The sequence below is a fragment of the Delphinus delphis genome, chromosome 14 (assembly GCF_949987515.2).
Source record: "Delphinus delphis chromosome 14, mDelDel1.2, whole genome shotgun sequence".
Classification (NCBI taxonomy): Eukaryota; Metazoa; Chordata; class Mammalia; order Artiodactyla; family Delphinidae; genus Delphinus; species Delphinus delphis.
The window spans coordinates 25,437,658-25,462,284 of NC_082696.1; the positions used below are offsets into that span (position 1 = coordinate 25,437,658).

General features: G+C 40.7%; 1 protein-coding gene across 1 annotated transcript in view; it reads right to left on the reverse strand.

The window, feature by feature from the left end:
* ARFGEF3 (ARFGEF family member 3) overlaps positions 1-24,627 on the reverse strand; it is a 182,639-nt gene that overhangs the window by 86,829 nt on the left and 71,183 nt on the right. The window contains exons 5-8 of the mRNA XM_060030511.1: positions 22,355-22,423; positions 9,976-10,098; positions 6,656-6,698; positions 4,442-4,520 (exon numbers count right to left, since the gene is read on the reverse strand). Coding sequence (XP_059886494.1) covers positions 4,442-4,520; positions 6,656-6,698; positions 9,976-10,098; positions 22,355-22,423 — 314 coding nt within the window. The remainder of the gene's footprint in view (positions 1-4,441; positions 4,521-6,655; positions 6,699-9,975; positions 10,099-22,354; positions 22,424-24,627) is intronic.

A 24,627-nucleotide genomic window follows, 5' to 3' on the forward strand; every position in this document is an offset into this window, starting at 1 on the left:
CATCTCCAAGGCATGTGAGTTAACCTGTGTGCCTGAATGCATTTTCTGATTTCTCCTGAGAGACTGAACATATCATGAGTACATACCCCTACAGAGCTAAAGACCTGTGAGGTATATCGGCATTGATTTTGGGAATGGATATTGGGTGAGAAGTAATGACAGTGGTGTGATTTCAGAGAAAGAACTTACTTAGAAGGTAGGAGAGGTGTCAAGTTTAGCCAATGGAAATAAAAGGAGTTAAAGTAGTAAAATCAGAAGAAACTATATAGATGTGAAAATTTAAGGAGAATTAATAGAACCACCAAAGTGAGAGCAGCCAAGGGCATGGTATTATCTGACCCGGGGGTGTTAAACGTTTCCCAGAGAAGCTGCACTAAGCCTGCTGCACCCCAGCTTCTGCAGTAATAGAACCCCCATCTTAGGGCAATGGAACCATGATGGGAAAGGCCATAACCAAACAAGGAGAAGAGTCTCCAGAGGCAGAATTATGATAAGGAAATTGCTTTGATAAAACAAGCAAGACTATGAGAATCCTATAAAAATCATTAAGCTCTATAACAATATGCCTAAAGCCATCTTTGATCCAATGTCCAATGAGAAATCGTAGAAAACCATATGCAGGTCATGTGAGTTATTTTTTTTTCCATTTAAAGCCTATCCCTGAATCATATGGTTTAGAAACGTTTCCATTTTTTCAGTGACTGATAGAAATGTATGACCTTTAGTTTCTAATACACATATGTGAGCATTTGTAATGTACGTTTGTGCATTGAATTTTCCCAACAACCTTCAGTCAAATTTCTAACGTAAGAAACTCAGTGTTCCTAAATGCATCACCAACTAGAATTAGCACTGATAATTCTGAAAGCAAACAAGCTATTTTAGAGCTAATATTTATCAAATATTTGTTATGTGCTGTGCAGTAAAAAAAAAAAAAAAAAAATTCCACTTATACCGGTACTTCCTAGAAGATATCGATATGAGTGTCTTTAATAATAATTATACAATAAGCGTAACTTTGGACTGTTTAAGGTATGCCAAGTTATATGGTTGCCCTATAGGTAGGGGTCCCTGTAGGTGACATTAGAGCCATCCAGGTTTTAAAGAACCATGAACTGAATGAACCCCAGATGCCAGGCAGGTCCTTACTAGACTTTGCTAAAGGCTCTTTCTGGGCCAGTGAACAATGGTATCATTTATAGACCTACAGACTTGTTCTAACTTCTCCTGATGGCTATTTTAAAATTATTAATGGCATAATTACCATGAACTATTATTAGCACTTTTGTAGCACTTAAAAATTTTAGATTTTTCCCTTAGCAAACTACTCAGAAAAAAAGAGTTTAATTTATTAGTTCTCCCTTGTCAGCACAGTAATGAACATAGCCTTTAAGTTTTTCAAAATTTCGTTGGTCTTTGTTTTATTCCCCGACAAGGCTAAGACCTGAAGGGGTGGGCCAAGAAGAAGAATCCTTGACAGCTGGCAACAGCCATCTTATTAGTTGCTACCAGCCAGCTGTGTGTCCCGCTGGGGAACAGAAACAACTGCACAGAATGTTAACATCAGATGAGGACTCTCCACAATGATGATGTAACAAGATGAAAGCCAATCGACAATCACATCTGAACAGAAATTTTTTTAAAAATCTGTACAATTACAAAAATGACCGAATATTATCCTCCCCTGTAAGTGACTCCTGCTGCTTCTCCAGTGACAACTCCGGCTCCCATCTGGCCCTTTTGTCAGCTAGAGAAAACTAGGATGCTCAATGCTAGAATTGCCCCTTGCTTTCTGACAGTAGCCAGTCCTTGAACAGAACCCCCAATTCCTTTAATCCGCACCAAATTACCTAACTCAGGTTCAAATCCTATAACAATTCCTAATACCCATCCTTTTACTGGATGTCCTATCGTTCGCATAGTGTACAGGCTCCCCTACTGCAGCAAGTTAATAACCCTAATTCTGTTAACCTCAGATGTTCGTGGTGATCTTGGGTTGGTGGGCACTGACAGTCTTTTAGGTTAATTTTCTCATTCAATCCTTACAAAAACCCTAACATATTTTATATTACTAATATTACATATTTTATATTACTAATATTATATATATTACTATATTATAATGCAAATTTAAAATATTTTGAATAATCATTAAGCATATCAATATTAAAATTATATTACGGATATAATTAACATTATAATGTTATTTTATTATAAATATTATTATAACATAATAAAATATTTTATATTATTAATTTTTTATATTACGAACATTTTTTTTTTTTAAGCTGTACACGGGCCTCTCACTGTCGTGGCCTCTCCCGTTGCTGAGCGCAGGCTCCGGACGCGCAGGCTCAGCAGCCATGGCTCACGGGCCCAGCCGCTCCGCGGCATGTGGGATCCTCCCGGACCGGGGCACGAACCCGTGTCCCCAGCATCGGCAGGCGGACTCTCAACCACTGCGCCACCAGGGAAGCCCACGAACATATTTTATATTACTAACATATTTTATATTTTATATTACTAATATTATATATATTACTATATTATGATTATAATGCAAATTTAAAATATTTTGAATAATCATTAAGCATATCAATATTAAAATTATATTACAAATACAATTAACATTGTTATTTTATTATAAATATTATTATAACATAATAAAATAATATAACGTGCTAATAATAATTAATTATAGGATCAATAAGCTTAGGGTGGTTGAGCTCTTTGCCCAAAGTCAAGAGCTAGTAAGGGGCCTAACGGGGGTTTTATCCCAGGTAATCCAACAAAGATAATGCAGTTGAGCCAATAGTAATTAAACTCTGATTGTCTCTCAGGAGAAAACAAGCCAATGAGAAACATATTCCAGCTCTAACAGCTGGCTCTGCCAAGATGGACGGGAACTGGGCAGGGTGGGTGAGAAGTTAGCACTGGAAGAGATCTAAACCCCGGGCACGGATGGGGAGAGTGAATACATAACCTATCCCAGCCTGGACACTGTCGAGAGTAAAGAAGGGTGATTGTAATCACACACAACGGGCACAGCCTGGGACTGTCCCAAGGAAATCAGGTAGCACGGGGTCCCTACAGATGGGGTCACCGTGGCTGGGGTTAGAGCCTGCAGGTTAGGATGCTCGTCTGAATCCCAGCCCTACTGCTCCAACTCTCCATGGTCAGGAAGATGGGACCTGAGTGGGGCACGGGAGCAGCCAGGTACATTCCATGTACATTCCCCCCGAGGGAAAAATAATGCCCATACCTGCAGCCTGCCTAGGGTCCTGGGGTGGGAGAAACTTGAGGGTGGGGTGTGGAAGAAGTTAAGTGCTATTTCGTTTTGGTTTGTACTACCTATGTATTAAATAAATCTCTTCATTTTTTAAGTGCCTGATAGAAATTGAGCTTAATTTGGTCAAAATATGCAGGTGACCTGGAGGAATGATAGATAAATTGAAGTAGAGACTATTCGGCAACAACTTTTAAGAGTAGTTTTAAGCCTAGCTTAAAAATAATCCTGAGTTTATGAAGAAACAAAAACAACAACAACAAATTTCTGCAGTGTTTCCAGCAAAGTGAGAGAGCTCATTCATGTCTGCAACTGGACTGTTTCTCGTAGCTCATTACCATATATAAAATTCTACAAGCAAAAGTTTTCTGAATTATCAATTACTCTAGTTACCAGTAAACAATAGTTTAATGTGTCTTCCCCAACTCAAAGGGCACTTCAGAATCCTACCATGTTGTAGAATGTTGCAATTAATTATAATATGTAGCTGGTAGAGACTTTCATCTCACCTTGGCAAGTCTGGCCTTTTTATGATTTGTCTTTACTACAGATGCAGAAGTTATCAACTTACTGCATGGAGAGTTGGAGCAGTGGACGTCACAAATGAACTAATATCACTGATTAAACTGTCATGCAAATAAATGAAAAGTATATAAAAATCAGAATAACGCACTTTTTAAAGATAGGTGTGTGAGTTCACAGGCTCAGGAGATGTTAGAAGAAATAGAAAAGATCACACAGCCCAACCTGGCCATTTAGCAGAGGAGGAAGGTGCAATAGCTGGATGAGAAGGCTCACCTGGAGCCACAGTCCTGGGACATGCCAGGTCAGGACCAGCCCTCATATCAACTAGGTCTTAGCCAACATTTTTTCCACTCACCTCCATGCTCAAGGGATTAACTCTTCTGCAAGGTATTGTTTTCCCTTTTTCTCATCAGAAAATTACATCCTTCAGTAATCGTATTTGGTCATGTGGGCTTGCCCAAGATCACTGAACACATGCCTCAGGAAAGACAGTGAACTGCTCAGTGAATACCAATGGGGTGGTGGGAACCACTGTCCCTATGCTCTGCAACTTTAAGTGATGCTGCAGGCAAAAGGTACTTCAGAAATAGTCCGTTAATGAATCAGAGCACCAGTGTTGAAGGCACTTACTTGATGGCAGCTTGGAGCTTCTCACACAGAACAGTGAGCACAGAGACAAGGTCATCACAGAGGGACTCTACGGTTGACCCTTCAAACAGAGGAGGTGACAGGCATTAGACATCGGCAGGGGGCACTACAGGCTTCCTCAACAGTCCTTCCCATCTTCTGCTTTTGATACTTTCAGGACTGGAAAGATGATTTTCAGATGCTGAGCCTTCCTCAGGTGACCAAAAGGGTCACAGAAAAGAATTAAAGGACTGATTATCCCATCAGTCCTTTCCAAAGTAAAACACTCAAGATAGTCCAGGAAGGAAATAATAGACTATTCATTAAAAATAAAATTCACTCACACTTAACAAAAAAGATTTGGTTAATTTAAGGAACAACACAATCAATAACAATTTTATCAATATTTAGGCCAGCAGACTACACATGTATCCCTTATTCTGACCTCTTCAATTTCTGGGTCTCCTGAGCAGACTTGAGCTGTATCCCAGAGAGAGAAAATATGGTGGCATGGAAGAAAGATGGGCTTTTCATACTAGGAAACTAGGGAAAGGAGGCAAAATAAGTTAGTCACCATCTTCACCTATTTTAGCTATTTGTCCAGCATCCTCAGGGTACGTGGCCTTCACTGTTAAAGGAGCAACAGCCACGGTCAGAAAAAAATTTCCTTTCAAACATGTTTGTGTCCAGAATCTAGCAACAAAACTCCCACAGGAGCACCAAAGTGTATTGGAAAAAGGCTGAAATTTGGAATCTGTTCAAGTACTGGTCCACAGTCTGCTGACTGTGAGCTTGGGTAAGCTTCAGTTTAGCCTTCGGCAAGATGCGATAAATAATAATGAAGTCCCAGCTCTGTTGGGCCAAGTGAAGTAACCAGTGGAAGCATTTGCTTTTTTTTTTAAAATAAAAACCTGTGGAGAGCTATACAAATGTGCCCAAGTGTTTGATGGATGTATAGAATGAATGAATGAATGAATGACCATGAGGTCAGAGAAGATGGAGAAAAAATGGCAAGAGTGTAAGAAGGAAAATAAAAATAAAATTGGAGGAGGGCAAGGGAATGATAAATGGCTGATCCTCAGAATTTAATATTTTAAATGCAGGAACAAATTGAGAAATGATAAAGTACAATGATAAAAGATAGTTTAAAATAAATAAAACCCACAAGTAGTCTTGAAACTCAATTTTAGGTAAATTTCAAATGAGTCCATCAATTTTTTTACTGATATAGATTTTAAAGATGCATCCTTAACCAAGAGGACTTTGACCTCTTATTTTAGTTTATAAAATCATCCTACGTTAAAGGAAGACATTATGGGAACTGCAAGAGCCAAAAGAGGAAGAGACTGGTGGAAAATCTTGGAGTATACCACTGAGAGCTTCAAAAGGTGAAAGGATGCTGCAGTCCAAGAATGCAGGAGGATGTGACTAAAACCACATGCTAATGTGATGCTTTAGAAAATGACTTCAAGCAGTCATTTTTCTTTCATTTATTCTTTTTCTAACTGTGGCTGTTTAGCTACTTCTTTCTCTCTGTTTCATTCCCTGGTCTTTTTCATCTTCTCTCTACCCCGCCCCTCCCTTTCCCCATTATTAACTGGCAAAAATATCAAAGAAAAGCAGATTTTTTCCAACATTTTAAAAATTACTGAATAAAATTCAAAATAAAAATTATATTTCAGTATTTCAATCAGATAATTTGAATTTTTCATATCTGTTTCAGAAAACAATACCATCAGACATTTTGAAGAAGTCAAAGTGCTTGTCTGTTGTACGCGGACCTTTATTTTTTCCTGTCCTGTGGGTCAGAATGAAAGTTCCTTACCTTGATTTCACCTGCTACTGAAACTGGGCTGTCTGTCCTTCCCTGTGAGGTGACTCATTTTTCATATCAAAAACTCGGTGTTTCACAAATACCCTTCAGGTGAAATAATGAACCTGACTTCATGAAGAGTGATGTAACTACAAAAACTAGCTTCCAGCAGGAAGGTGTGTGAAGAGTTAATTTCCTTGACACAGCTGGAGCAGGGACAAGTATGGTTGGCAGAGGGTGTAGGAACAGAAGGAAACAGCTGACTAAAGCTAAGCAGAGCCTCCAAGGAGAATGGGGAACTAACCCGAGAGCTTTTACTCAGCATTACATCCCCACCCCAAGCACACAGTAGGTGTTTTTACACCGGCTTTTTAAACTGAATGCACAGAAATCAAATCCAATACCTTGACTCCTGAATTCCTGCGGTACATCCGGGTTTTCAATTATCTAGTAAGGGAGACACACACAGGACAATTAGGAGATTCAGGCAAGAAAAATCCCAACTGTTAAACAACGGAAAGTTCTAGGAAACAAAGTGTCATCTGAGTGCTCTGGGCTCTGCTAACTTACCTAGGCGCACACTCCCACTCTTGATAGCATTTCATTACTCATGGTACTTATGAAAAGGCTGTGATGTCTGAACTGAGTTATCAGTTCCAAAAATAACTCATTCAAGAGTCCACAACCCCCTGGAAGTTTAAGGCCCACCGTGCACTTGATCATTCCAGGATGCTGCAGGGCTATGACCTGAGGCAATACCTGCCTAAACAGGTGCATTCTCTTTGCACAACAATCTGCCCCAAGGTCACAGACTGCACTCTGACTGGCACCTAATGAACCCAGATTCTTAATCGTAAGAAGAATCAGGTTCCTGGACTTCAACATACAAGTCCAAGATGACTGCGGGTCAGAAGCACCAGATTCCTAATTGATGGGGGAGTGTATTAACTTCTGACTGTCTGACCAGACCGACCCTCTAGGCCATCTCTAGGTAGGCCTAGAACTATCAGGGTAGAGACAGAACCTGGAGGGAAGGGAGAATAGGAAGGAAAAGACATTTACTGGTAGTAAGATTATTTCCCATGATACGGATAATTCAGTGACTACTGAGCTGAGAACAGGAAGGCAACCCTTCAGTCTCCCCACCTCTTAGCATTGGGAGATAAACAGAAGGCATTTCCATGCCAACTAACTACCAGATATAAATCATACCATAGCACTGATCATTTTTAAACTTGTTACGGGCATGTATTTCTACTCTTCTCTGTTCATAAATTTGCAAGCTCAGCAACTTCTACAGTGTTTTGGGAAATGCTATGTTAGTGCCTACAGCTCAGCACATGGATAAATATTAAGTTCAGAACAACATTTTCTGGAGGAAATCCATCTGAATCATTTTTATGGATAGGAAAACCACTACCACCTACCCCCAAATATTTACATGTGGCATTTTTTTCTTTTTAAAATGTGTAACAACAATTTAACAATGGCTTTTGTCATCGAAATAATTCAAAAATAAAGCTCGGTAATAACTCAGGGTTTCTGAGGCTACAAAATCAAACTGAGTAATCTGCCCTGGGAGCAGGGGTTGGGAGGGGCTAGACATTAAGTTGAAGATACATTTCATGCTAAGCTTTTGGCATTCTAGATTTATTTTCTTTCCACTGTATTTAAGTCTTTCTAATTCTGAGATGGCCCATGATGTCTTTCCAGGGATGGGTCACGCTAAGCACTATACACATCTTCTACAAGTAATGCTAAGTGTCCCATGGGAGAACATGCAGCCTACTTAGAGTGAGCCTCACCATCCCTAGGGACCACTCCCCTTTAATAGCTTTTTTTAAAATAACCATTCTTAGGTGGCAAAAGTTATGTCTCCCTCTACTAAACATCCTAAGTGCTTCAAATATTAGCATCCTGAGAATCATGTATTTCTGGGACACAATAACATCTCCAGGGATCTAATGAGTAATAGAAAGGAAATTAACAGGAAACACTCATTTTCTATCTCGTTTGGGATCTTGCCTCCGGATGGGGTGAGTCCAGATGGTCAGTGATGAGGGGGACCAGAAGGTTGATTAGCCACACAGTACCCAGGACAGAGGCAGACAACCCTCTAGCTTTATCCAGACCTCTACAACCATACCTGTCACCATTGTTACAGAAGAGCAAGATAAGCTAAAAAGCTGAGTCGTTTTACTTAAAACCCCAAATTCTCCTACTTAAAAATTTAAAAATATAACGAAATAAACTATCATAATTGAAATCTCTTTGAAACTACAAAGTTTCATTTAAATGCTTCATCTTAAAGCATTAGTGTTATAGTATTTCCCATCATGTTGCCATTTAGCAAGGATGGAACATGATAATATGCTAGTATCAGGACTCTCAACATCTTAGCTTTGTTTCCATTAAGAAATTTTTTCCTCTTAATGCTTTCTGCTTATAGATTTGAATTTCTTTTAAACTAATATATCTATACCGTCATATGCAAAACCTTAGTATAAATGAAATAGTTTTTAACAGAGTAAGCTAATATAATAAAAATATCTCAAGTTTAAACCATTTTTAATAAAATCTTGGGCTTTAGATATAGCAAACAGAAAAGAAAATCAGTACTTGTTTTTTCAGATTAGTGGATTTAAACAAAAAACAAAAATACACTGGCTGCCAGACTGCATATTAATAACCTGGACTGGGAGTCAGTAAGGAGACTAGGGCTTTTGTTCTGGCTCTTTCACTGATATGCTCATTAATTTTAGATTTCAGTTTCATCTCTCTGGGCTTCATCTTCCCCAGCTGTTTTTCTGAGGAACAGAAGAATTTGACCAGATAATCTCTAAGGTTTCACTGAACGCCATGATTTTCTAAAAATCAGAAAATAATTGAAGTTAAAAATTAGAAATGAACTCTTCATTTCTGTAAAATTAATTTCTGAGATATTCTGGATTGCCATTGAGATTTCCTATTCTAAAAAATAACTCATAAAGTGTTCATTTCGGAATACATCTTGCAGATTTTAAAAGAAGTTTAATCTGAATTATTAGAGGCATTTTTTTTAAAACACCAATTTTGAAGAGGAATCATCTCCTCAATTAACATTCCCAGGAGATAACATATACAAGAAGCTGATTACATTTACATTTTTCCCGGGAATGCTCATTTTAGACAAACTGCTGAAGTTTAGAGCAAAAAGCTCGAGTGGGCTTTGATGACAGAGAGAAGACAAATCCAGCTTCTTCCCTGATGGTACCAGCAGGTGAAGGAAACCTCCTGCCCCAGCCTTTTATTTCATAAACAGAAACATATACACCAAGCCTCAAAGCATGTAATTAATTAACTGCTAGAAATTTTTCTTAATTCTGAATTTACTTCTGTTTGTTAATACATCAAAATATTTTTAATAAAATTGTTCAATCAGAGATGTTTAAAACATGATTTTAAAAGAAAAGTGAATTTTAAATTAATGACTAAAAACATGACCGAAACCATAAGGAAAAATAACTCTCCAAGCTTTGGAGTGAAACAGGCAAAGACACATTTAAAGAGTTTAATTTATATAAATAAATGTTCTTCTGAACCAAGCCAGCCCTTCCTAATGTTTCAGTAGGAAGCAGCCCTGGCAGGGGGAGGGGAAAGCATATAGGATGTGGGACACTTAGCATGCGGTTACACAGAGACACTGGCAAGACCGGGATGAACGTGTGGGTACCGAGAGGCTCACCGTATTCTCCTGCCTTTGTCGTAACTGTAAAGTCAAGTCACTCAGCATTTGACTGAGAGTTGCCCGCACAGCAGTGTTTATACTACGCTGGTGACAGCTACATATGTATGTTTCAATGCACACCTGGTAAAGAAATAAGACAGCAACATACACGATCTGTAGATATCAGTTCATTACCAACATGCTTTGGAATTAATTGGAGAGGATGTTAAATCTCTCTTAAATAGAAAGTCAGCCTGATTTAAGACTAGTTGTCAATGAGTACTACTAAATATGTATTTTAAATCCCTGGGAATTTGTTTTTAATCATACAGGAAAAGTAATCTTTCCCTAAAGATTATCACTCTTAGAAGCTTATTATTCTGAGCATCACAGAAGAATGCAAATTAGTGATTTTTAGATATGCCAAATAATTCTACCTAGAACAAACTCAGGTGGCTAGAAATTAATCAGGAAAAGTTCTCTCCATGACAAAACAGGAACAGAATTTAACTCCTGAGTTATGAAGTGCGGGGAAAGGGTTAATGAAACCCTTTCTCCTCTATAAACAAGTTTGACCTTGGATTAAGTCTCCAGCTGTGTTCTTTTGGAAACCTGATAAAAGTGGGACAGTTAGCTGTGTTACTAGGCAGCATGGCTTAGGGTAAAAATGTCCCCCGATTACTAAGCTGCATCTGAATTCGGAGAACTGTGAACGAACTATAAAAACCTGGTGAGAAGTTTCCCTGGGTGACTGCTGTCATTGATCACACCCTCTGGGACCTCTGCCAGCTGAGCTCATGCAGTTGTTACAGATGATTGGTTCCTACATAGTTGAAACCTGGGGATGCTAGCCAAGGTGACTCTGTACCCACAAAGGTGGCTCTCATCTTTTTGCTCCTAAGCTGACATTTGAGAGCCAGCAACTAGCCTCTGGACTGCAGCAAGGACTCCTGTGAAAGATATATGCCTGCCGTTAACCTACTTCTGTTTCCTGTCCCATATCCTGCTAAGTGAACATAATGCCAGTTGTGGTCTAGTTGGGTCTTGTGAGTCTGAATGTCTAGCTGAACATGAGAAGACTCCCTGATGGCTGCTGCATGGAGAAGTCCCAATTTGGAAAAAAAAAAAAAAAAAAAATCTCTCATTTGATGATGATGTTGATGCTAAATGGCATGACTTTTCAGATTTTATTGCCTTTAATTCCTTTGGAAGCTATAGGAATGGGCATTGACAATAAATGCATGCTTTAAATTTGCCCACTTTTTCCTCTGCATAAGGTATGTTATCCTTTCCATTTTCCAAGCATATTTAGTCCCACAAAAAGAAAAAAAGGGGGATTTAATGTACCTAAATTATTCTTCTAGGAGTAACTCCAAGACTATCTACAAGGAAAATACAGGGTTCTCACCCAAATGGCAAATTTAATTTGATGATTGATAACTGAAACAAGAGAGAAACTAAATGTTAACCTTTGTTGCTGCTACTGCTTAAGCTAGACCTTTCTGCCGGGCCTCATTATAATAACCTTCCTGGTAAAATTAACTAGGTAAAAGTAAATATTTTCTAACAGTTTAATTTATCTCCTATTGAATGCTTAATATTCCAAACGAGCATTGAAAACTCAACAGTGTATTTGGAAGTTGGCTTAGATTAATTCATTTTAAGTTAAAAAATAAGAGCAAGTTCCAAAATATTTGTTTTTCAAACTACCATTTAGGGTATATCAGTTTTAAATTCATTTTCTTAAACAATCATGGATTATAATGTACCTGAAGGTACCATTTATACATATTTAGAAAAAAACATGTTTTAATCTTGAAAGGCTTTTACTTTTGCATGTGATGAAATAGTTTAAAAACTGTGAAAATACATCTGAGTGAGGTATTTCACTTTGATGAAATCAAATTCTCCACAGTGTAATCAGGCACACTCATACTATTTATACCTTAGGATTTAACAGTTTTCTTTAAATCTTATACTCTCCCAAGAAATCTTTATAACTGTTGATCTTTAAATCTCTAAGCTCTGACATTATAAATTTAAGGGGAAATTTTAAGCCTTAGACGCACTAAAGATGAGAGTAGCTATCTGGAGAGCTGAACTATACACTTAACATAAACATGATTTTCCTGAATACTGACAGCCATCTATATCCTGCTTAAAAAACTCTATCAGTCCCTTTAGACCCAAGAAAGAAAGCACACATGAAGAACTGGATTTGAAGCAACACAAACAGTGCTGTAAAGAGATGAACTTCACAAGTAACAAATGCATTTCTTTGAGTTTTAATGTTATCACCATTTTTAAGGTTTAGGTGCTATTACTACACGTACAACACTGGAAATGACTTATTGCAAGAGGCGTTTTATTAAGGGAAAAGATAGGCATGTTTAGTCTGCTTAAAAAAAAATTAACCTAAGGATCTCATTCTACTAAAGTTGGGAGTATAAATATGGAATATAACAAAAGGGTAAAAGGGTATCCTTTTAAATATAAAAATGATCATGGGGCTTCCCTGGTGGCGCAGTGGTTGAGAGTCCACCTGCCGATGCAGGGGACGCGGGTTTGTGCCCCGGTCCGGGAAGATCCCACATGCCACGGAGCGGCTGGGCCCGTGAGCCATGGCTGCTGAGCCTGCGCGTCCGGAGCCTGTGCTCCGCAACGGGAGAGGCCACAACAGTGAGAGGCCCACGTACCGCAAAAACAGAAAAAAAAAAGATCATGTATCTGATAATATCACTCTCTTTAGGTACTCAGAAAGAAATGCTTTATCAGTTATCCTGACATCTTCTGAAGAAAAGTTCCTTTAACTTGCTATATTAATAATAAATTGGTAAATCCGAAAGGTTTGCAGAACTACGTTTCCCCTTATAAACCTGACCATTGTAATTCAAGACCAGTGATTTTTCACTTTGTGAATGTTTTTCTTCCTATACCTCAGGGCAGTGCTAAGATGAGCACATTGAATCAGAGAAGCTCAGAGAACACCATGTCCAAAGTCAGGCTGAGTTTCTGGAAAAGGAGCTTATCAGTTTCTTCCTTTCATATATCCTGTATCAGTTCTGTCTCCCCATGCCCTTTGCTTTCGTGGTGCAGAACTGACACTTAAAAAGCCTCAGTCCTGCACCTCTGCCAGAGGCTCAAAGGGCAAGTCAAATACCTTGTGAAAAGCCACAGGCCCCTGATCGCCAGGGAATGCACGAAGACACAGGGCAGTGAGGAGTTTCGTAAGGGACATTTTGATCATTTCATGCATTTGTGGACATCTAGCTTTACGGCATGCTAGACACAACTGAGGGCAAAAACATACATCATTAATGAAGCAAAACAGACCCCGAAAGCAGGAAGGAACAAGAACAAGGAAACACAAGTTTGCAAGCCATCCATAAGCAAGTTTTGTATCACCGAGTCAGCAGACTGATAAATAACAGTACTAGGTTACAACCACGGTGTAATCGCTATTATTAAATATGAAGCAGCATAGTGGAATGTAGCAGATATTCGATATACATTAACCAAAGTGATAATAAGTTTTAAAGAAGCTGCCACAGCAGAAGTTTGCTTAACTTTACAAAGAACGCAGGAGCTTCGCTTTGCTGAGCTGTGCATTTACCTTCTCTTCCCTATCCTAATGGGGTTAGTGGCATAGCTTTGGTAAAACAGTGCATGGTACTGACTAACGAGTTCTATAAAGAGAAGAGCTAGTATGTTTCCAACTGGAAAATTTTTACGGAGATGACAATTTATGGTGATAAAAAATAGAAAGGATCAGAGATTAAGTAAGCTACAAGAAAGCAGAAATGTCTCTTATATGAATGCTTGCTGATCACATTAGAACCAAAGGAAATTTTGATGACCACTGTAAGTCTGAACTCTGTTATATCGTGACGACAGCTCAGTGGCCCTGCCGTTCCCAGGTAAGCAGCAGTAACGGTATGTGACAGGAGGCACCTCATCAAACGGGTCCTGTTGATGCAGACACACAGGCACACACACATACATACACACAGACAGAATGAACTGAAGTTGCTTTATTATTCCTAAGAAATACCTGTGTAAGTAAACCTGATCCCATGCTGGGGTAGGGAAATTTGCTGGTTTTCCTTTTGGATCTCAACTTACAAGGAAATTCTTAAAGTGCCCAGGCATTTACGGAAAACTCACTGGGACTTCCTTCTTCCTCCTCCATGTTCTTCCTGGCTTCAGCTGGCATATTCAAATGGCTTAAGACCCCTCAACCCCTCAATGCCTGCACCTTCTTAGGCAGAGCCTTCTGCTTTGTCTACACAGGCTCTACCAAACTCTAGCCTCTGTCCAGTGAACCAACCCAAAATGAAGTAGAGGGGATCTCTGCATTGCTCAGTGTGTCTTCTAACTCCAACTAAGTTCTTCAAGAGCCAGAGGTTAAAGGAAAGTGGAGAATGTCTTGCAAAGGACTAGTTCGCTCAAAGCCTATCTGGCAGGAAGTAGCCGAAGAACAGACACCTTAGAGGAGTCAAACCAGAGTCAGCAAAGAGGCTGGCCCACGAGGAAGGAAAGAAAGAGTTTCTGGAAGGAAAAGTGGAGAAGCTCCTTAGAATGGGGTTTCCTCAATCCAGTAGCCTCAGCTGGTTTAATGGGGCAGCTTCCTTGGTTGGATTTCTTGCCAGGAGGTGGGGCTACCCCTCCCAGTCTTAAAGAGAACAAGACAAATAAGATGCTTCCAGGATAAATGGACCAAGTAAGTCATCTGTGTACTCTTTTTCCAGGTTATATCTGAAGACTATCTGCTCCTTAATTGTAAAATATTTTATTTGAGGTATGGCTCAGAAATAACGCTTCCACATTAGAGTAAAAAAAAAAAAAAAAAAAGGATCACTGAATATTTAAAGAGAAGTCAGCCCAATTAAAATAATACTTTAGTGACAACTAGAACCGTGACATCAGAATCTTTGGCAGCAGGTCTTGAGCTTCAGTGTTTTTTAAGTTCCCTGGCATAACAAGTGGAACTATTGCTAAACTCCATATCCTCTGAGGATAACGTAATGTTCAGAAAAGACAAACTGAGTATCAATATGTAAAGACACCCAAGAAAGTGGCATATGCCCGATGGTCACTTGAATCTACGGTCACAGAAAAAGTAAAATGCATCAACACTTCTGCTTTACATGTAAAGCCACCATACAGCCATTCTCTAACGAAATGCCTTGGTAAAGGTCCAAAGTGGATGAGAATCCAAAGAATTTCAGTCAGTTGCTATATTAATATGGCAAGATTTCACTAACATTTTCTAAGACTGAGGGTAGCCAGGAAGCAATAGTATAGCATAGTGGTTAACAGCACATATTTGAAATATAAAAAGCCTAGATTTGAATATCTAAAAAAAATATTTCTTCAATATTGTTTTTTATTTATAAACAAATCAGTATAAAATAAGTCTAGATAGCAGTGGGGGGGAGCTTACTTACAAAGGAAGCATGTGGAAAGTGGAGTGGGTGCAATCAGACTCCAGCCTGGAGACCCCTCCCTCGCATCCACCTTTGGGCTTTCCTGGCCTAAAATCACTGGGCAAGCAAATTAACCTCCCTTTCTCTGGGATTCTTTATATAGCTTGGTTATGGTAAAGATTAAAAGAGAATGTGTGGAAAATACAATACTTATTGACATACCCTAGGAACTCAACCATCAGTAGCTACCATTATTAACCACTGTTTTGGAATTGAGGGATGGAGGATGGATGGAGTAAAAAAGGGAGGTTCCTGAAAGTAAAAATCTTAAAGAAAAAAAAAAGGTCTTTGAGAGACACTCTGCTTGAACTTGATAACATGCCACAGGGTCAAAGACTGGAAGTTTCCCATGACTAAGATCAAACCAGCAAATACACTTTACAAACAAGGCTTTCTCACTTAGAAAAATCCCACAGAGCAGCCTTCAGCAGGCATGAGAATATGCTCCAAATCTTACCAATGAAACAGTATCATTAACCATCTTCAAATCAGCTTCACAGCGCTTCTGGTTTTGCACTACCTCTTCCCAAGGCCTTGGCGATTTTTACTTCGACAGCTTTTTCCTACGTTAAGGTAACTATCCTCGGAACACTCAACACATCTGCTCATTTGGGCATAATAGTAGCAGAAATACTAAGCGTCCAGCTTTCAACCAATGAAGAGAATTTTGTATCCATACAGAGTTTTAGTAATGATAATTCATGAAATTAAACAGAAAACACATGTTGGATATTTCATAACTGTCCAATTCTAAATTCGGTTGATATTTATTCCTCCTGCATCATAGAAGACCCTATTCTGAAAAACTGTCATTATTGCAGTTTAATAAAGTAAGTTAAAGTTAGACACACAAATGAAGGCTGCCCTCTTATTTACATTTTCAGCACTTAATGATCCTTTTATAGTTTCAGCAGTACCTTGGGAAAACAGACTCATTTTTCATACTTAAGCACACATCCCATTTCCTGATCAACAGGTTCCAGGGTAAACACTATTCTTGAGTAACAGTCAATGCAGACAGAGTAAGAAAGAAGAGAGTGTGTGGATTTTCTCCCAACATTTCCACAGGGGTTTTACATGATTTACTTTCAGGTCTTTTTATAAATTGTTTCCAGCTATATCAAAAGTGACAATAGGAGAAAAGATTTTTTTTTCTTGAAGTCAAAGACTTATTTTTATGAGAAATTCAGCTACAACCAAGAAAGCTTCCAGGAGCTAAGTGGTAGTTTTAGGCTGAAATGTCCTGCTTTAAAAATAGAGATGCAGATTTTTCAAAGGCTAAATTAGCAGGTGGAAAGCACTTGAGAACATGCAAAAACCTGCAAAATCCTTGGGTTTCACTATGTCTACAGAATACCATTATTTTTGTGGCAGTATAACTCTCTTTTGTAGTTAATGCTTCCTGTAGATGAAAAAGTATTTCTTAAGCAACTTCTATGGTGAAAAACCAAAAGGTTCTAAGCTATTTTGCAAATTTGAGGAAATATAAAATGTAGGCAATGTAAGAAAAATACTTATACCTATCATGTGTATCTGAAGTAAACAATGATTTCCAATAAGTCTGCTATCCTTTCTTAAGTTATGCATACATAATGCACTTAGTAATCTAACAGCTGTAACTACTGATCCATCAGCTTATATTTATAAATTGTTCTTATGCTTTTCATATAAATAGATCTACTCCATGCTCGTCTTATGCCAGATTACATAAATATGGATTCGGGGAGGAGGTATGGTTTTAAAGGTTGACAGGGCCTTATTGGCGGAAACACATACTCAGAAGGAACAGTGGGATAGCTCTGTGGCAGTTTAAACCGTTAAAGCGTTTTAAGAAATATGTTTGATATATATCAAGCAATGACAAATGGGAAGGAGAAAACGTGGAGATGATTTGGCAGGAGAAGATGATGAAAGACAAGGGAAATTAGAAGAGTCAAAATCTTGTACTTATTAGGGGCCACCATTGAGAGGATTCTGCTGCTGTGTGGGCGTCCCTACTTCGTGGAGGGGGCTCGATTAGCCATGGCAAAGAGGCATGGCAGACCTTGCCTGGGATTTAGGTCTATAAACCCAGCAGAACACTATCCTTAGATCTCATTTTAATGAGATTATACCAATATTCACTTGTGGCAGCACTTCTCAAACTTTAATACGTTTATGCATCTCACGGGGTATCTTATTACAAGGCAGATTCTTATTCAGAGGTCTGGGTTGGGGTCCGAGGACCTGCATTTCTAACAAGCTCCCAGATGCTGCCATGCATCTGCCGGGTGGACCACACTTGAGGCTTTAGAGCATCACAGCTCCTTTCAATATGGCTTTACAACACAGCTTGTTGGAGAGAACAGTAACTATCAGAGCAGTGATTTTCAACTTGACTTCTGCAGTAGAATCAACCGGAGGCCTTTACAAAATTTGTTTGCCCAGATCCCTCCAAGACCAAAAAACTCAGAATTTCTAGGGCAACTCTAGGCATCTTATTTTTGCTAATACTTCCCAGGTGATTCGAATATGCAGCCTTTGAAGAGAACCCTCAACATAAAAGTAGGGCCTCTGATGCTTTGCAACTGTAAGTATCCCATACGTAAGAGAGTTCGTTTCAGGAGGGTAAAGAGAGGTCAAAGTTTAATCAAGTAACTACTGAAAATAGTCAGCCTTATACAGGAGCCTATGCAAACTTGTATAAGCCTGTCTCTAGTTCTGATCTTTAATCACTGTTGGTGGTGAACTGAGGCATACTATTCTCTTAAGAAAAAGGATCTATTTTAAAGATAAAAGGCAAGATTAGTTTAACTTCAACACTGTGTCTGCAGGGTGCTCACGCCTGGGAATGGTCTGGATGAGGGGAAGGGTAGCCCCTTTGAGAACTACCATTGATTTCCACGGGGCAAGTGTAAGGGCCCCTGTGAGTGTCCCTTCCACAACCAAACTATGACAGCACGTGCTACAGGGTATAAAGACCAAAAGCTCAGTCATACCGACCAGTCTTGCTTCCTGGTTCTATCACTTCCTAGCTGTGTGGCTAGTACAACAGTACTGTTGTGCAGATTATATGATCTAATACAGGGAAAGTTCTGAGAACGGTGCCTGGCAGAGAGCTAAATATGTACTAAAGGTAGCCATGTAACATTGTCTTAGCCATGTAATATGTACTTATCTCTTGCCACCAAGAGTGATGTTATGTTCTCAAGCCTCCTCAGAATGATCAACTCTAATGGCCACAGAGAGCCCAGAGCTCTAGCTAATGCCTGGTGGAAGTACTCCGAGTTGCTGCCAAGCCTGATGGATAAAAGATCCACTATTCTCAGCAGGAGAGCACTTTCCAGGGTGTTTTTCTCACTGGCTTTCTGATCCGTGCCACTGGATAGAGTGAGCCCCTGGTGCTGGCATCTGCATGCTCGTCCTCTGCTTCTCTCAGCAGCCTGGCGTGCAGATGTCCTTACCCATGGACTGGCCAGCTGCAAGAGTTGGATTCTTACTCCCTTCAACCTGGTGTCCACGCCAGGTCCAGGCTAGCAGAGAGGAGTGATTCTGCACACTGCCATTTATCAAAAGCACTTTGAAGGGGTGACCATTGTGGTCCTTACAAAGCAGTCTCCATCCCCCTGCTATGCTGGAGAATCTGCTGATGTTTCCAGTCACCAGAAAAGAGTGGGGCACCTAAGTGAGGGCTGGGGGAACCTGCAGCCTCAACTGTTAAGTTCCACCACGGACAGGGAGGTGGTAGGACCTTCTCGTGGATCTATAGGAGAGGTGGGACCTAAAAACATCTTCTGGGAGCCTGCACACTGTCAAGGGAAGGTCCCCGCTATCAAATACAGGATGAAAAGTTTATTTCTAAGATCTCTGCCAAGTCCTTCCTTCAGAGGAATGCAGTCCGAAGCCTCCATCCTGAACAATAAGTCAAAGCTAGCACTGGAAGTAACGCATTTTTCCATGATGGTCTGACCCCTGCTTTATGACCTTCATGCTGACATTCTGCTGGGAACTCTTCCAACTAGGGGATCTCAGGAGGCTGCAGAAGGGGCAAGAAGGGGAAGTAAGCTTGCTACTGTTGTCTCAGGAACCTAAGCCCAGTTGATGACCCATCCCTTCAGGGTCCTGGCTGTGTCAACATTATTTAGTGGAAGCCTGGACGTCGTCATCCATCTGCTGCTCCAGGAGAGCAGTAGCCAACCTTGACCCAGCATTTACAATGCGGCTGCCTGCACTGAAAGCTTTTTACATGGATTCTATCTTTCTTGTCTATTCAGCACAACCATACTACGAGATAGCGAGGTAGGCGCTGTTCGCATTGCTTTTACACAGAGAACAAACACAAGCCCAGGGAGGTATCTAAGGCAACACCGCTGGGAGGTGGTAAAGCCAGGACTTACACCCAACCAGTGCAACTCGAGAGCCCACGCTGCCACCACCAAGCTCAAACGCCTTTATCTTTATATCACTCTTGGGCTGAGATTTAAAAAATAAATTAAAGCTTTTTTCCCTTTATAGGTTCTGGTAGAGACCACTGTGTTTTGATGTTTCATCCTATCTAGACAGGTCTGCCAAGTCTCTACTCTGGCTTCCAGACCCCCTCTGAAATCACCCTTGACTTGGGTGGCCCACGGCAGTGTGTATCTGCTGCTCGGGAATTACATCTCGAATCTTTCAGATTCTCATTCAAAAACTCATCCCTGTGAGGATGATGAAGACCTCACCCTCTCAAAGGGAGCTTGGGAATCCCTGGTGGCCTCCCCAGTCCTGAGAGTCCTACAACAACCCATCCCCTTCCCCATACCCGTCCTGGGCAGGGGTCGAGCTAGGCAGTGGCTGGGCAGTGACACGCTGCATTTCCCTTCTTGTCCCTTCACATGGCAAAGAAATAACAAGCCTCTTACATGCCAATCCTGTTTCTTGCTCTGCTCAAAACTACATTTGTCACTTTGAAAGCAAACCGGCATGAGATATCTAAAATAGTCAAACTCATAGAAACAGAGAGTAGAATGGTGGTTGCACGGTGTGGGGAGGAGGAGGGAAATGGAGAGTTAATATTTAATGGGTATAAAGTTTCAGTTATGCAAGATGAATAAGTTCTGGAGACCTGCTATACAACACTGCACTACGGTTAACACGACTGAATTGTATAGTTAAAAAGTTTGTTAAGGGGCTTCCCTGGTGGCGCAGTGGTTGAGAGTCCGCCTGCCAATGCAGGGGACGTGGGTTCGTGCCCCGGTCCAGGAAGACCCCACGTGGCGCGGAGCGGCTGGGCCCGTGAGCCAGGGCCACTGAGCCTGCGCGTCTGGAGCCTGTGCTCCACAAGGGGAGAGACCACAACAGTTGAGAGGCCCGCGTACCGCAAAAAAAAAAAAAAAAAAAAATTTGTTAAGATCTCATGTTGTGTTCTTACCACAGTTAATAAAAAAAAAAGCAGGGGCTTCCCTGGTGGCACAGTGGTTGAGAGTCCGCCTGCCGATGCAGGGGACGTGGGTACGTGCCCCGGTCCGGGAGGATCCCACGTGCCGCGGAGCGGCTGGGCCCGTGGGCCTCGGCCGCTGGGCCTGCGCGTCTGGAGCCTGTGCTCCACAGCGGGAGGAGCCACAACGGTGAGAGGCCCGCGTACCGAGAAAAAAAAAAATAGCAAACCTACAAATGACAAGATCACTCACAAGTATCTCTTAAAATTCAACTAAAAATACTGATAGCTATTCTATTTCTTTACTTATATAGAGTGAAACATACTAATGTGGTAAAGAAAAGTGTTCTTTCTACCTACATAAATACTCATTTGAGAACTGATTTATGTCGTAGTGAGGGGTCAGCTGTCTTTTTTTCTTGACTGACACATAAAAATGTTCTATGTGCTCAATAATAATTTTCTCTCAGTTTTCACTCTTCAATGCCACATAATACCATACAAGCACATGTATGAGCCAATATAAATACTACTCATGATAATGTTAACTATGTATGATGATGGATATGTTAATTAGCTTGACTGTGGTGACTATTTCACAATGTATATGCATATCGAAACATCGAACATTTTATTTGTTGGCTATACCTCAATAATGATGAGAAAAAGAGGAAAAAAGAAAACATGCCCTAAGTGTTAAGCGTCTACCTGGTATACTCAATAAATGGTAATCATTAGTGTTAAAAAAAAAAAAAATACCCATGACTGTTGATAGTTAGGCTTTCTTTTTCTCTATAATTTCAGAATTCTGAATATATCATTGGCTCCTTGAGGTCTACGTGTGTAGTCTTGTCAAAACATACAAATCCTGAAGATACTCTTTTCAAGAAGTGGCAGGTAATTCATTCTAAGCATAGTAAAGTACAGCTTTGGAATGATGCTGTTTCCAAAAGCCAAAGGCATATGCCAGACATTCAAGAAAGCAAGTTTTCTGTTGGACATACTGCTGGGAGTGCTGAAGGTACATATTACTCTAGGCTGCAATACAGATGGAAAAGAGAAGGCTTCCCAATGATCGTTACAAAATGCATTCATCAGGGTTTAGGAGACGGGGATGCAATTTAATCAATAAACATCTCCTCTAAATCTCACACTTGGTTTCTTAAAAACCATTAAAAAAAAATCAAATTCTCTTCCATCAATCTTAGGAAAAATAGTAAGGGCAATACCTAGGTGTAGCGTCGGGAGAACCGGTACTGTTATTTCCATGGCTAAAGCCTCAAGTCAAGCAAACCAAAGCATGCAGAGCACCGACTAAGGATGGTGGCCCACACAGCCTGCTTCCCACAGATCAACTCCGTAGCCGAAATTCCCCACAATAATGATCAGACAAGGGCTCACCCCACTGCTGCGGCTTGGCTCCACCCCAGCATTTATCCCAGGTCGGGGTAAAGCAGCTGTGAGCAGACAGCACACACAAGCAGCACTTGAGCGTCTGGGGAAAACGGATACTCACCTCCGCGATCTTCAGCACTGCGCTCCCATTCAGGTCAAAGGTTGGGGTGTACGTTATGCAGAGTAAAACCTTTAACAGCCAGGAGGCAGAGGAGGAAGGAAGAGAGAAGGAAGTAAAAATTTAGAAATAAATTTCCACTTTACATGTTATTAGTGCAGTCCTGTTTTTTATGACTCTTTCGCTCTTTGCTTTTCATATGTTTCTTTCCATCCCACCCACTGCTCTCTAATTAGTGACCACACATTGCCCAATAAAATAGAGACTAATACTTGTAAGAGGAAGAAGCATTGTAAGCCTGGCCAGAGATGGCTTTCTTCAACTCCAGGTCTGTCCAGTAATAAAGAAAACCAAATGGCCAGGCTCACTGCTAGGTCCTGTACGTGAATTACCTAGATGGATATTTTTAGTAAGCGTCATTATTACTGTCCTCATTTTACTGATAAGGAAACTGAACCTCCGAACGATTAAATAAGCTGCCAAAGTCACACAGGTACCAGCTGTGGAGCTGAGATCTGAACCCAAGTAACCTGACTCCATGCCCTGACTGACCACGCAATACTGTCTCTACATCTTCCTAGACCCAAGCGTCACTATATTTTTCTGTTCCTGTCGCCTGCCCAGATCCACATGGGATTAGACATTCTTTTATGGGCACTTTCTTCTTTCCTTCTTTATTTCCCCGAGCACACGGCCTGGGGCTTATTTATTAGTTCCAGGTTCCCCTTATTCTCCAAGTTACATAGACAGTGAGTCGATGACATTTACAAGATCTTTAAAGACCACTAGAAATTCCACTTTCTACTTGTAGAGCTATTAGGGAATAGATCAATAAAAGCCCAGGGCATTTTAAGAATTGCTTCTAATTTTATAGATAAAAGGCTAGATGCTCCCCTGTCCATTTGGCTTCTGATGCTGCAAATTATCTCGCCGGTGGTCCCAGACATGAAATTGCTGACGTCTGCTCCTTGATCCCCAAACCCAACAGCCACGTCCTGCCTGCAGCTCGGCCTGTCAGTGGCAGCCTCAGAGGATGTTTCTCGCCTGGTTCTGCCTAACTCGTGAAATAGCGCCGAAGCCTAGCAAATTTACCTAATACAGGATATACACCTGCTCAACACATCAAAAAGTATAACAGTCCCATGGAACAAGGAACCTCTCCTAAATCGCTCAGTCTTAGTTACCAGCCAGGCCAGCCCTAGGAACAGTCACGCCTTTAGAGAAAGCAAACAGGTAGGTAATTAAAGAAGGAAAAAGGGATTCTTGCCAATTTTAGTCACAAGGTTAGAATAAATTCACTATTTGTTGTTCCTTAAGGCACCTGAGAGCCAAGAGCTGACTCCAGATAAAAATCGTCTGAATGCCACGCTGGCCGAGAGAGGGGGATTGTGGGAACTACTGCCCCATGGCTTCATGGGAAAAGGCTTTCTTTGGTTTGATGACTATCTTTGGGGGTCGGAGTCTGGCATGCAAGGAGGGATGAGAGCTGAGGACAACAGTGTCACCAGGTCCTAATTTGCCTGGGGAGAGGCCATGTCTTCTAATGCCTCTGTACTTGATGGTATCTCTGCCTGACACCCTCCTACCCTGGGATCCTCCTAGGCTTTTTCCTCATGTGGCTCATCTCTTGGCTTCTTGGTGGTCCCAACTCAAATGTCGCCCCTCAGAGAGGCCTGTGGCCCTCCCTGAACACTCTCTCTGAAATGGCCTCTCTCACAGCTCCTTGTTTCACTTGCTTCAGAGCAAGCACCAGTCTCATCAATTACTGTTTTGTTTATTTACTTATTTATAATCTTCTCATTAGACTGATAATGTCCTCTGAGCATCTGAAAGGCCCTCAGGCTTTCTCACAGGAGGCTTTCCTACTTTGATTTCTTGCTACCTTGCACAGCTTCTCTTTCTTATTTATTTTTTCTACGTCATGTTTCACGGCAGGTGGGTGGAGGGTATGAGACAGAGGCTGGTGTAGGTGGTGGTCTGGGGAGGTGAGGTGGCCCATCTTGGCCCTTGTTTTTTTAAGTCATTACGATAAAGGCTGGCAACTGGCAAGACCTTACAATATGAAACTAATCATGGCAAATTTTTGTCTGAACTGGCTAATTAATAATGTTACTTATAGGACCAATGATCGACTTCCTGCCTTCCATCGCTCCGTGCATTCATACGAGGTGTGCAAGGGTAAGAAAGAAGTTTTCAAAAGCCAACCCCGTTTTCTGTGAACAAGAGCTGCTTTATGCAACAGAGGCTGGAGGAAGTGGGAGCCGCGTCTATGGTGA